This window comes from Euprymna scolopes, chromosome 15 (assembly GCF_053919585.1).
Source record: "Euprymna scolopes isolate OS-2025 chromosome 15, ASM5391958v1, whole genome shotgun sequence".
Taxonomy (NCBI): Eukaryota; Metazoa; Mollusca; class Cephalopoda; order Sepiida; family Sepiolidae; genus Euprymna; species Euprymna scolopes.
In genome coordinates, this window is record NC_136496.1 from 130,709,885 (window position 1) to 130,724,789 (window position 14,905).

A 14,905-nucleotide genomic window follows, 5' to 3' on the forward strand; every position below is an offset into this window, starting at 1 on the left:
GTACCAACCTGTTGCGGTGATGATGATGATGATGATGATGATGATGATGATGATGATGATGATGATGATGATGTACTAACCTGCTGTGATGTACCAAATTCTTGTCTTGTCTGTTTTGTTGTGTGATCACCATTAATTTGTTTAAAAATCTGCGGGTTTGTAGGCGTCGTCAAATGGAAGGCACCAGTTTTCGTGTCAGAAAGGCAAGGTCTTGCAGCAAAGAAATCAGGAAGAATTTCTTTAGAATTTTCTTTCTCCAAACCATTTTGAGCTTTTGTGCTTGCTGTTGAATGCAGCACAGAAACGACTGCAGTATGGCTTGCATCCTGGCCTAAACAGAAGAATACAACTTTTAATGAGGTCAAACATTCTCAATCCTCTCATAACACTATTAATTTCTCAAATAATAATCATTTGATCTTATTAATCCTTATGCTGGAGTAACTTGATTTTAGTTATTACCAGCAGTTATCTTCCGGTGAAGATAGTCAATACTTGAGCGGCACAGTAACAAGAGAGAGAGAGAGAGAGAGAGAGAGAGAGAGAGAGAGAGAGAGAGAGAGAGGGGGGGGGGCTCTTGTTGCTTCCGGGGTTCTCTCTGCTGTCTAACCATGATTTCCCGGGTGCTTGGATAGGTGTATCAGAATTTTTGTAGGAATTTTTGACACTCCTTACAGGAAACTGCGAATAAAATATAAAAAACTCGTAATTTCTCTTTTAAAAGTGGGTTGTTTATTTTCTTTATGGATTATACTTCTAAAATAAACTATTAAAGTTGTATAAAAAGTAATAGAAACATTATTTTTTTATTTTTTAAAAAACAAATGAAATTAATTGACTTTTACGAGTTCAGTATTTTTCAATTTTTAAACTTTAAAAAATCTATCCAAATTTTCTATTGATTCTATTTTTACGATATTTTCAAGGTTAATGTGAAATTTTATGCTTTTTCCAATAAATCGAATATAATATTTTAGACAAATGTTGTTTTTTTTAATTCATGCTTCCCCCCATTTTTAAATGTCTATTAAAAAGTAAATAATTAATTTACTCACCAAAGTTTTATATATTACAAATTGAAGATAAAAGATCAATAAATAATATATTCAAATTTAAAACAAAAAAAAATTAGTGTTTTTTAGAAATGTACTTGTAAAGTCCAAAGTTTAAAACCTTTAAAAAAAAAAGACCACGTTGTTTGTTTTTTTTTTTTTTAAATGAAACCTTGGTCCTTGCTCCTTTAATTGAAAAAGAAATTAGGGTTTGAATTACATTTTTCGAGTAGTTATAAGCTTGGAAAAACAGGGGATCGAATTATTCAATATTTTTCACAAAGTTTCTGACACACCTAGTGCTTGGAGGTGTGTGTTGAGCAAAAAAAAAAGCGCTAGTAGGCAGGCAGGCTCGAACCCATATCGTGAAAGAGGAAAAGAACGTGAAAAAAAAGTGTTGTGTTTGCTATTGCGCCCATCGCCAAACTGGAAGTGACGTACGTTTAAATTAAGGTTAGACAATCGAAGAGAAGGGGATGATGTTCGAAAATATCGGCAAAAAAGCGACTCTCTTCCTGTAGAAAAGTGCCCAGTTAAGGGTGAAGGAATTAATGTTTTTGGCCAATTTTTCGATATTTGTCGTCCAAAGGGTCGAGCATCAGAATGATACCAATTTTGTGAAAATCCGTCGCCTCTGTCGAAAGTTTTAGGGATACATACATACATACATACATACATTTAAACAGACAGGTGAGGTTTATATTATAGAAGATTTAAAAAATTATTATTATTGTTGTTGATGTACACAGAATCGTTTTCGTCCAAATTATTTCTTCATATTTGTGTCTTCCAACTCACAGATGACTACTTTATTTGCACAAAAAATAAATAAACGATAGCTTACATTACAATCCTTTATGCCTTGCACAGAATGAATACTGATCAGTTAATCACTTTTGAAATTAATCCTTTACACACACACGGTGTTCATTTTGTAGTTGTCATTACCAAAATACGTCACTTTGCTTTTATTTCCAAAAGCAAGGGTTAAAAATTAACCTTTAGTACCAATTGTAAAAAGATTAAAAAAAAAAATAGAATATACAAAAAAGGGTTCTCTAATTTAGAGACTAATTCTATAATTCTATCGAATGGAACTACAAACTTAAAATTATCGTCCAAGCGATCGTAAATAGTAACAAATTAAAGCAGGAAAATATATGTTGTCCCTTTGAAAATAATGATGCAGAAAACAAATTACTTGATATGTAAAACGCTGAAAGGAAAGAAACATGCAAAAAGAGTCTTTAAAAATGCTCGTTTTCTTTCAGTCTTTTTCTTTGAAAGGCACTCTCTTAATCTTCTAGAACCTTCTAGTTCTAATGTTTTTTGTTTTTCTTTTTAAAAGGCCCTTATAAGAAGAGGATTTCGGTTGAATTGTTTTCCAAAAACAGTCTCTTTTCTGGAGAACACATGTCCCAACAATCTGCCTGTCTTCTTGTCTGACAGGCCGGCAAATTTTTATTTTCTGCTTCTTACAGAAAAATATCTAAAAAAAAAAAAATAGTTTCTTCCGTTAGTCCTTTGAGACTAATACTTTTCCAGCTGATAAGGCCTCGTTGCCTTGTAATTAACTGGGAATGAAATGGAAACGTCTTTCCATATAAGAGAAACACCCAGAACATAATGTTTAACGTCCCCCAAAAGTTTTTAACGTAGTTAGTCAGCTTGCGTCCTTTCCAGAGACCTGCGAAATGTGAACTGAAGAAAACGGGCAAAAAGCCCTTCCTCCATTACCCCTCCCTGCTGACAGGGCAAGCAGAGGTGACTGCTGGTAAGTAATGATGATGATGATGATGATGTCAGGTCAAGAAATGTAGGCATTCTACTTAACAAAGGAAAAAAAGGCCGAATCCCACTCTGCCTCCTGGCACCGCTTGATAGCTGCTAGTATTAAAAAATAAAATTCTCAAAATGCACGCGCGCGCGCACACACACACGCACACACACACACACACACAAAAAAATGGGCTTTTCCGTAACCACAACCAAGGTAAATGTTTCTCGCATGTTTTTCCCGTTAGGGATCCCCCCCCCCTCTTTTTTCTTTCTATTCAAAAAATACTACATTGCCAAAAGTGTGTTTATTCATAAAGTCTGAAGAAATGCTGGTTTTTGAAAATTTTCAAACGATATAATGCTTGAAACTATCGAACTGGACATTGAAACAATTGTAACATAAAATGAAATACACTTTTCGTTACCATCAACATCTTGTCTTGAAGTCTTGATTTTGCACACACAGTATATATATATATATGGTTATGGATATGGTGAAATACATGTACGTAGATAACTGTTATATATATATATATATATATATATATATATATATATATATATATATATATATATATATATATAACAGTTATCTACGTACATGTGTTTCACCGTATCCACGGCTCTTTAGCTTTTTGTCTGAGTGAGGTTCGAATCTCCAACACTAGGATTTATGGCCAGGTGCAGATACCATTACGCCATGAAGCCCTAGTTGAAATTACATGCTATTTTTATCGCTTTTATGTCGAATTTTGTTAATCTTAACAATAATTAAATTCGGTAAACAACATCTCCTAGAAGATCTGGAAAAGCCAATTATCTGTCTTAGATTCGCACAATCGCCCTTTGTTTTGGACATAAATAAACAAATATAAATATACTATTTATTTATTAATAGAACAGCTTCTTTCATACATCTATCTTTATAAAGTTAGGCATAATAATTATTAGAGTAAATAATTTTATATATGTGTGCAACCAGTGAATGTTTTTCTTCCCGGGATTGCCTGCCAATATTTAATATATATATATATATATATATATATATATATATATATATATATATATATATATATATATATATATATATATGCACACATACAAATGAATGAAAATATTCAGAGGTTAAGAATTTGGGACTTTCCACCATTGTCTAACAATAGACTAATAATTTGACCCAGAAATATGTAAGCAGATATCGCTCAAAGGTGTAGACAATAGACAAAGGAAATATTAAAAATTTCAATGGGAAAGAATGTGTTTATAAATAAAATCGTCAGAGAGAGAGAGAGAGAGATGCGGCATGTGTCCCCATTTTTCTTCTTCGCCAGACTACCATCTAATCACACACTCTTCGCGTTTTCCAGTAAACGTCAAAATAAAGAATAAAAATTTGTCACATAACTGCTGATTTCGAAGTGAAATAAAACTATATATTTTTGTAGATCAACTGTGTTGTGACTTTTACTTCGCTGTCAGTGTGTGTATATATTTTGTGCCAACGACAAATGTACATGTAAACATTATATAGCCTGGAGAAAGGCATTTTGAACAACCGGCCACAGAGATTGAGTAACGTATATACATGCCTAACTTTATAAAGATACTTTAGTAGAATAGTGGTTCCAAAACAGTTATTCTGCTAGTTTAATTATAAAAGAAGATGATTATTGTAGTAATGGATGAAAATGGCGAAAATTCCAAACAGCTGGCGAAGAATTTGTCAGGAGTTAAATCTTGGTGCAAACATGAGACACAAGCAATTCATGTCTTCATCAAAACATTTCACGTAGCTTTTGTTTTCGACAAAAATAACATACCATCATTTGATTTAGAATCTGCCAGAGGAGTTTTAGGCTCTGGAATTTTTGTGGATACTGATGAAATTTCTTCTTGGTGCTCTCTAGAATCCATCATCTAATAACAAGAAAGAATATAAAATTATACAAATATTCGAAGGAAATATGCGGATCAACAAACGTTTTGACAGTAAAACTTCTTGTTAAGACTCTTCCTAATACTTATATAAAATACTGAGTTTTAGTTCATATTTTCAGTATATTTAAACTTTATATGTATACTAGCAGTTCAGCCTGGCTTTGCTCGGGCCCTATGCACTATCCATAACTTTATGTACATATGTATATATTAAAATGTTTGACTCATGTCCAGGAAACCTACATCTAAAATTTCAAATGTTTAGACCCAAAATTGGTAGAGGAGTTTGGTAGAATCTGCAAAGGTGAACTCTTTCAACTTTGACTTCTTGACAGCCAAATTTTTTACAGAAAACCGATTAAAAAAAATTTGACAGTCAAAATTTCGCCCAAGAACTGATTAAAAATCTTGCTGTGTGTCTGAATACCCTTTATGTAAAATGTCAAATGTTTAGACCCATAATTGGCTGAAGAGTTTGTGAGAGACTGCAAAGGTCAAATCTTTTAAACTTTGACCTCTTGACAGCCAAATTTTCGGCCAAAAACCGATTAAAAAGCTTGACCTATGTTGGAATACACTTTACGTAAAATTTCAAATGTTTAGACCAAAAGTTGGCTGAGTAATTTGGTAGAAACTCCAGAGGTCAAATTTAAAAAAAATTTGACCCCGATCTGGGCCCCTTAACATTCCTTGTTTTGGGCTCAAATCAAGTTAAAACGTTTGGTTCATGTCCAAGTAATCTACATCTAAAATTTTAAGTGTTTAGACTAGTAATTGGTGGAGGAGTTTGGTGGAGTTCCCAAAGGTCAAATCGTTGAACTTTGATCCCTTGTCAGCCCAATTTTTGACCGATTAAAAAATTTTTCCCAAATCTCAATACCCCTTATGTCAATTCTCGAGTCTGTAAATTGAAAATTGATGGAGTAGTTTGGTAGAGAAATGTACGCACACACACACACACACACACAATTTCACTTAGAATTAAACATCAACAACACTTTGGTGTACAATCGTTTCCAAGACGAAATGAACAATTATTAATACCAAGTCTCTTCATCAGCACAAAGTATGGATATTAAATGTTCGAAGTCCAAGAAAGCAGCAAAATGTACAGTAATGTTCACCTTCTATTACACAACAATTTGAGAAGAATTAGGCATAGACATATACGAAATGTCTTCAATAAGTTTCCAGACATTTTTTTTTGCATGCACACTTTTATTGATAGTACATGCATGAAACTCTAGTCCCTTTTGATGTAATCTCCTCCGGTTGCAATGTACTTGTTGTACCGTTCCAATTACTTCTGGAAAGCCCCATAGAAGTCCTCTTGTGTGCGCATGTCAATAATCCTGGTCAGATCCTCTTTCATCTTCTTAATTGTCTCATAACGAGAGTCTCTAAGGCTTTCTTTGAGTGTAGAGAATAACCAAAAGTCACAGGGAGCAAGGTCTGAACTATAGGGAGGATGAGAAACTGTCTTGATGTCTATCTTGGTCAAGTATGGCGTTGTGGACTGGTGCATACACGGAAATCTTCGGTTCCTCGTGAATAATTGTGTGTACAGTTCTCACAAAGACATCAAATTGTGCACTTATTGTCTCTATAGACACACATTGGTCCTTATCCAAGAAATTCTTTATTTGGCCAATCAATTCTGATGTTCTGACTTCTTTACTCCTCCCACACCTCTCATCATCTCTCACAGACGCTATGCCCTCCTGGAATCTCTTATGCCACTCAAAAACTGATGCTCGATTCATGCAATATGGTCCAAAAGTAGTCGGAGGTATTCCATACATTTCTGTGCCATTTTTTCCAAGTTTAAAAAAGAATTTTATTGCATATCGTTCTTCTAAATTGTCTTCATGTCCAAATTGTATTTTTGAAATCTACCAGCTGTGACAATCCGGCTTTAGTAAGGTGTATTCCAATTCCTGCTATTGCTGTTCATTTGAACCGGAAATCATAAAAATTGGTCAGTCATTTCATAAGATATATAGCAATAACATATCAATTTTTAAGAGTCTACGACAATTTTAAATGCCTGTACAAAAAGTCTGGAATTGAAGGCTCTTTGTATATTGATATTTTGATACTAGAATGACATTTGTCTGATATTCATTATTTAGTTAAAGATGCTATAAAATGTTTGCATATAAGATGCTATAAAATGTTTACAAAAAAGATACTATAAAATGTTTACATAAAAGATGCTATGAAATGTTTAAATAAAAGATGTTATAAAATGCTTACTTACAAGATCTATGAAATGTTTGCATAAAAGATGCTATAAAATGCTTACTTAAAAGATGCTATAAAATCTTTACATAAAATATGCTATAAAATGATTGCTTATAGGATGCTATAGAATTCTTACATAAAAGATGCTATAAGATGCTTACATAAAAGATGCTATAACATGCTTACTTAAAAGATGCTATAAAATGTTTACATAAAAGATGCTATAAAATGCTTTCATAAAAGATGCTATAAAATGTTTACATAAAAGATGCTATAAAATGTTTACATAAACGATGATATAAAATGTTTACATAAAAGATGCTATAAAATGTTTACATACAAGATGCTATAAAATCTTTACATAAAAGATGATATAAAATGCTTACATAAAACATGCTATAAAATGTTTACATAACAGATGCTATAAAATGTTTACATAAAAGATGCTATAAAATGTTTACATACAAGATGATATAAAATGTTTACATAAAAGATGATATAAAATGCTTACATAAAAGATGATATAAAATGTTTACGTAATAGATGCTATAAAATTTTTACATAAAAGATGCTATAAAATGTTTACATAAAAGATGGTATAAAATGTTTACATAAAAGATGATATAAAATGTTTACATAAAACATGCTATAAAATGTTTACATAAAAGATGCTATAAAATGTTTACATAAAAGATGCTATAAAATGTTTACATAAAAGATGCTATAAAATGCTTACATAAAAGATGCTATAAAATGTTTACATAAAAGATGGTATAAAATGTTTACATAAAAGATGCTATAAAATGTTTACATAAAAGATGATATAAAATGTTTACATAAAAGATGCTATAAAATGCTTACATAAAAGATGCTATAAAATGCTTACATAAAAGATGGTATAAAATGTTTACATAAAAGATGCTATAAAATGTTTAGATAAAAGATGCTATAAAATGCTTACATAAAAGATGCTATAAAATGTTTACATAAAAGATGCTATAAAATGTTTACATAAAAGATGGTATAAAATGTTTACATAAAAGATGCTATAAAATGTTTACATAAAAGATGATATAAAATGTTTACATAAAAGATGCTATAAAATGTTTACATAAAAGATGCTATAAAATGTTTACATAAAAGATGCTATAAAATGTTTACATAAAAGATGGTATAAAATGTTTACATAAAAGATGCTATAAAATGTTTACATACAAGATGATATAAAATGCTTACATAAAAGATGCTATTAAAATGTTTACATAAAAAATGCTATAAAATGCTTATATAAAAGATGCTATAAAATGCTTACAGAAAAGATGCTATAAAATGCTCACATAAAAGATGCTATAAAATGTTTACATAAAAGATGCTATAAAATCTTTACATAAAAGACGCTATAAAATGCTTATATAAAAGATGCTATAAAATGCTTACATAAAAGATGCTATAAAATGTTTACATAAAACATGCTATAAAATGCTTACTTAAAAGACGCTATAAAATGCTTATATAAAAGATGCTATAAAATTAATTAATGCTGGAGTCCCTCAAGGGTCAATCCTGGGCCCAACTCATCAATGATCTCCCTAAACACATACTTAAATCATTTGTTGACATCTATTCTGATGACACGACCATCTACGGCAACACATCAAAGGCCGTAAATGACAAAGTTCTCTCTGATTCTCTCTCCTCTGATCTCGAGCGTGTGGTACAGTGTGGGAAGACGTGGCTGGTTACCTTTAATGCATCTAAAACCAAACTCCTATCCTTACATCATCAACGCTCTGATCCCCATCTGGCATCAATTGCGGGATTGATGGCTCTTGTCTGGGAGAGGTCCCATGTTTTGACAAGCTTCTGGGGTTGACTTTTACTCCTGATCTGAGTCGGAACACGTACATCAAGTCTGTTGCCAAGGTCGCTGGAAAGATGGTGGGATCCTTCTACCGCTCCAGAAGATATCTCACTGCTGATGCAATTCTCTATCTATATAAAAGCCAAGTACGTCCAAGGATGGAATACTGCTGCCATATCTGGGCAGGAGATGCTAAAAACAGCCTATCCTGCCTTGACAGAGTACAAAATAGACTTCGTGGCTTAGTGGGGGATGCCCTTTTCTCTACCCTGCAACCTCTCTCCCACAGAAGAGACGTTGCGAGCCTATCCTTGTTTTATCGTTATTTCCATGACAGGTGCTCGTCATAACTCCAATCTCTGGTCCTCCCTCACCAATCTTTCACGAAAAACACCCATCTAGCTGAATCCACTGTGAAAAATTTCCCCCACTCTATATCTGTACCTAAATCAGAATGTGGATTCCATGAACAAAGCTTCTTTCTTAGAACTGCACGCCTGTGGAACTCTGTTCCGTCTGCCTGCTTCCCACCTGACTACAACTTGGATGTCTTCAAGTCCAACGTTAACAAATTCCTAATGAACCTCCTTAAGTAAACACTTCATCAAATCTCCACACTAACGTACTGTACTTGCAATAACCCTTATCCCTGAGTGGCTTCCGGGCCTTGATAAGTGGTGACCACCATGTAAAAAAAAAAAGATGCTATGTTTGATGTTACTGGATGAATACTTAATATAATCACATCCATTTTAGACAAGAGGAAAATCCAGGTTGTCCGAGATGGCCATACATTCAACAATATGACATTTGAACCTTTATTGTTTCTAATATTCATTATGACTGCCCTGATAAAATTGTGTCCGAGATGGGTATATTTGCTGAATGATATCATATTCCATACCAGACGTGTGGGAAACACGAATGTACACGTATCCAAATGTTTGAAACATTAGAAAATGACTTTCAGTTTTGTAGGTTGCTCCAGTTCTCTCCAAACTTCTCAACAAATGCCTTAACGAACCTTCTTTTTCTGACTGCTAGAAAACTGTTTCTGTGGTACCAGTTTACATTAATTCTGGCAAAGAACTGACCCATCGAATTATTGCTCCATTAGTCTCCTCCCTCTTTTTGCCCAAATATTTAAGTCCATAATCAATTAAGCTCTAATCCACCACCTCATAGCTGCTAAACATCTGTCCAACAAACTGTAGGGGTTTAGGCAAGCTGTTCTACTACAAATATTATTGTGATCTCTGAACGTATATACCATGTACTGGATAAAGCAAGGGGAGGCTAGGGCTTTTGACAAGATATGGCATGATGGTCTTCTCATGAAAATCAAATCCTATGGTATTACTGAACGAATAATTAAATCCTTCTTAAATAAAAAAAAAATCCAGGTTCTACTCGATCGGCATACATCTAAACAATATGATATAAATGCGGGTATGCCTCAGGGGTCGATTCTTGGACTTTTATTATTCCTGATATCCATAAATGACTTCCCTGATAAAATTGTCCCTGAGATGGGTGTATTTGCTGACAACACCATGCTCTATAACAGGCATGAAGGGAAAACGAATGAATACATATCCGAGGCAATGGCAGAAACGCGAGAGGAATGGAAACAAAAATGGATGGTCACATTCAATGCTGTCAAGATTAAGCTTCTTTCCTTTAATAACTACAAGAAACCTTCTCAACCACTAATAGCCATGGCTAATGATACATTACCTGAAAATATTTCGTTCAAACTCCTCGGTTTAAGGTTCATGGGGAACATGAGTTGGAACAGATATATTGAGAGCATTGCCAGGGCCGCTGTGAAGAAGGTGGGCTCTCTTTACCATGCTAGAAAGTTACTTACAACTGAAAGTATCCTGTACTTCCACAACGCCACCATTCGCCCTTGTATGGAGTATTCTTGTCACATTTGGGCTGGTACAGTGGCGTAGCTACACCTTTTGCCGCCCGGGGCGGTAGTAAAATTTGCCGCCCTCCCCCCCGGCATTTGGGTACCCGGAAAATTCGTCCGTGGATAATTCGTCCATGGAAAATTCGTCAATTTTTTTGCGAGGTAGGAAAACTGGTCCATTATTATTAAGTTAACATTTATTCTGTAGTTGCTTAATTTTCATACCTTGCGAAAATTAGTTCTACGGTATCTAATTTTCCTAAATTCAATTAAATTAAAATTAAAATATGAAAACTGATTTTTAATATTTTTTATTCATTTGAGATTTTATCTGTTTTCCTTTTGTTTTAAGTAGATGGTGGGGGTTACCCGGGGTGATTTTGTCCATCCCCCGGCTAGCAATTGTAAAGTTTACAAGGAGTTATAAAAACTATGCTACAAAAACAAACGTTTGATACTTTCAAAGTCTTAGCCTCATGAATTGGACAGTAATAAAATTAATGAATTCAAACTTTCGCATCTAATGTTATTTCCTCTTTGATGTCGGTGTATATACACCCAAATATCCAACTTTCTTTTCGCACCTATTCGATAAAAATTTATATGAAAGTTCCCCTTTAAGTATGAATTTGTTAGCATTTTTTTCGATTTTCCCCTTTTACCATCTCAAAATGCCGCCCCCATGCCGCCCCCCCTGACGCTCAGAAAATAGGGACACATTTTTTCTGATTCCGATACCCCCCAAAATTCCGATTTTTTACAACCTTTTTGGTATAAAATTTCATATTTTTTGTTAGCTTTTGTTTATTTTTATCTATTTATTCTACTTTCTATTTTTATTCTCTCAAAATGCCGCCCCCTGACATATGCCGCTCGCAAAATAGGGACACCTTTTTGTGATTCCAATAACTACAAAAGTTCCCATTTTTTACAACCTTTTCGATATAAAATTTCAGATTTTTTGTTAGCATTTTTTTCGATTTTCCCCTTTTACCATCTCAAAATGCTGCCCCCATGCCGCCCTCCCTGACGCTCAGAAAATAGGGACACATTTTTTCTGATTCCGATACCCCCCAAAATTCCGATTTTTTACAACCATTTTGGTATAAAATTTCATATTTTTTGTTAACTTTTGTTTATTTTTATTTATTTTTTCTACTTTCTATTTTTGCCCTCTCAAAATGCCGCCCCCTCAGGTGTGCCGCCCGGCGCGGCCCGCCCCCCCCCCCCAGCTACGCCAGTGGGCTGGTACATCTACTACTAGTCTCTCACTTATAGGCAGGGTTCAAAAAAGAGTCGCCAACCTATTAGGTCCCGCATTATCAGCTAGGCTCACTGTGCCTTGTTTGGAGTGAAAACGTAATAAAAAAAAGTAATATTTTTATAAAGAAAATCATATTTGAATTATTTTTAGTGATTTTAATAGTAAATCATAAGCATTACAAGGCTGATTTTAATATCAGTAATTCGAATTGTGTTGTTTCTCTTTCTTTATTAAAGATGGCGGACAGAGACACGCCGTCATATCTTTCATAAAATTTGATTTTCTTAGTAAAAAATAAAATAAAAACACTACTTGATTAATGCATGTGATTTTTGGAATATGACGTTTTCATTCCGTGACGGGTATATACATTGTGAAGAATTTTCTGTATTTTTGTTTTTTAATTCGGTTGAATGCTGGACAACAATCGAAAATCTGACTTACTTTAATCAAGTAAATAAACAATACCTGATCTTTGACAACATCACTTGTAGAATTTGTTTCTGTAGAATGGCATAAATTGTTTTCATCTTGGGAAGAACTAAGTGCCAGATAATTCATTTCGTTTAAAGAATCTGAAATCAATCCAAAGAAAAAATATTTTATTTATAATTCTTTTTTAAGAAAATCTAACAAAAGAAAATGAAGTATATTCATAAAAGAAATTGGAACATGATTTTTTTTATATGAATAATCTCCTATCAGTGCATGATGTCCTAAGAGGGTAATGATTATTTTTCCTCGTATCTTGTGTCAGAATTACAAGTTGTAAAAGAGAAAGAATAGTAGTACTTATAGGAGGAGGGAGAAGAAGAAGAGGGAAAGAGAGAAGCACAAGACAGTGCTGCGAGAAGAGGAATTGTAACAAAGTCACTGCCACATATGTAAATGGGGTTCCAGGTGACGTTATGGAAGAGGAAGGAGAAAAAGAAAAAAAATTATGTGGCAAGAATAGCAACTTTGAAGCATGTGCCGGCGCAAGAGAGATTTTTAACCACGTGGCCAGATAACAAACTTTTAAGCATGTGACGGTGTGACAGGAACTTTTAAACAAGATGCAGGATGTGTTAGTCCTAACTTTTAACAAAATTCTCGGACGACCATATGCCGCAGGGCGAGCTACAGGTATGTGCTGGGATTGTAGCTGGGGACTATGAAACTATAATTGACCTGGAGAGCGGAAAAACAAGATTGCTACCATATTGCCAATGGTTTGAAAAATATGTGTCAATGGTTTGATAATGAAACAACCTTAATAAATGCCTTTTCTTTTAACTGGAAAAACTTGAGTCAAATTTCTTTTCTTTGTTCCTTTGCGAACCCCTATATGTAACGAAAGATTATTTGGAACCGTTAGACAGGCCATAGAACTATATATAATATTTTGTGAAGAATTAGAAAATATTAGCCGGAAATATGGAAGAGTCGCAGCAGATCCTACATATGAAGTGTAAAGATTGGAATTGGTAAGTGAAGAGAAAATAAATTGCAAAAAAACAAACAAATTCTTCATGACACTCTTGTTGGGTCCATCAATATGGTAACGAATTGACAACTTATGAGATAGAGCGCATATGAGCACGTGGAAAAATAACTGCAGGAGCTATAAGATAGCTGACTTGCCGAAAAAAGCACATATGTAAATTAGGAAGTGTGCGAGATGAATAAGGAAAAAAGACAACATGGTCAGGAGAAGAAAAAGTGCAGTTGAAAAAGATGGACGTTTCAGGTCAAAGTTGAGAAATGGCTGTCTACGGCTGGTGTGTATTGCAGCAGAAAGAGAAACGGACCAGGCTAGATGGACATGTGGCAGCAAGAGACTTTTAAGCGGGTATGGAGACAGAAAGAAAGAAAGAAGGTAATAATTGACTTGTGTTAAAAAAGAAAGAAATGTCGAGTCTGATTTATTTATTTTTCTTTGTTCCTTTACAACAATGCCAGATGGCATGGTGTTCGAGAGAGGTTTGAACTGTAATGAACACGGTTTAAGCATAACGTTCACGTTACACTTAGGTAACTCTTCAGTAGTGAGGAAGATTTTTATAACAATTGAACACTTTCAGGTTCTTGTCCAGAATTCCAATAGATTCAAAAAGAAAAATATGTATGCTGTATGCATTTGTAACAAATCTAAAAATCACATGAATTGATCAAGTAATTTTATTTTTATGAAGAAAATAAATTCTAAGCAACTAATGTGAATTCGTAGGCATTACAACATAAATCTAATAAGTATAAATTATTATTGAGTTATCTCCCTTTATTTCTTGAATTTATTTTTCCAAAATATCGAGTGAAACAATTACGCCTCGAATATCCATAAAATTTAATTTTCGTAGTTGAAAATAAAACTACTTGATCAATTTACATAATTTTTGGAATATGATATTTTCATAAATAAAATAAACATACATATATAAAAATTATCATGTGTGTGTATATATGTACATATGTATGCGTATATATATATATATATATATATATATATATATATATATATATATATATATATATATATATATAAACTAACATAAAAAGCACACATTTAACCTAGGTTTAAAATAGGTCAGGACGCTCCCTACTAAAATAGCAAACACAAAGGAACGGGTCAACCGGAGGTCAGCTGGGCCTTTGTCCTCTGTGCCTACTCTTTGGGTGATTAGGAAGGGTGCGGTAGAAACTAGAGCTAATTGGCTAACCAAAAACTCAATAGTAGGTGCATATATAAAAATGCGAGACAACCAAAAAATCCCCAGCATTAGCCTGATGAATCCTAGCGTGCATGAAACACGGAATATTCTGTGTAGCTTAATCGCCATATATATTTTATAACTTACTATTATATTTAT

General features: G+C 33.6%; 1 protein-coding gene across 1 annotated transcript in view; it reads right to left on the reverse strand.

The window, feature by feature from the left end:
• The window catches only part of LOC145294148 (uncharacterized), a 273,376-nt gene that overhangs the window by 73,459 nt on the left and 185,012 nt on the right, over positions 1–14,905 (reverse strand). Inside the window, exons 23-25 of the mRNA XM_080141253.1 lie at positions 12,525–12,631; positions 4,652–4,748; positions 81–331 (exon numbers count right to left, since the gene is read on the reverse strand). Coding sequence (XP_079997379.1) covers positions 81–331; positions 4,652–4,748; positions 12,525–12,631 — 455 coding nt within the window. The remainder of the gene's footprint in view (positions 1–80; positions 332–4,651; positions 4,749–12,524; positions 12,632–14,905) is intronic.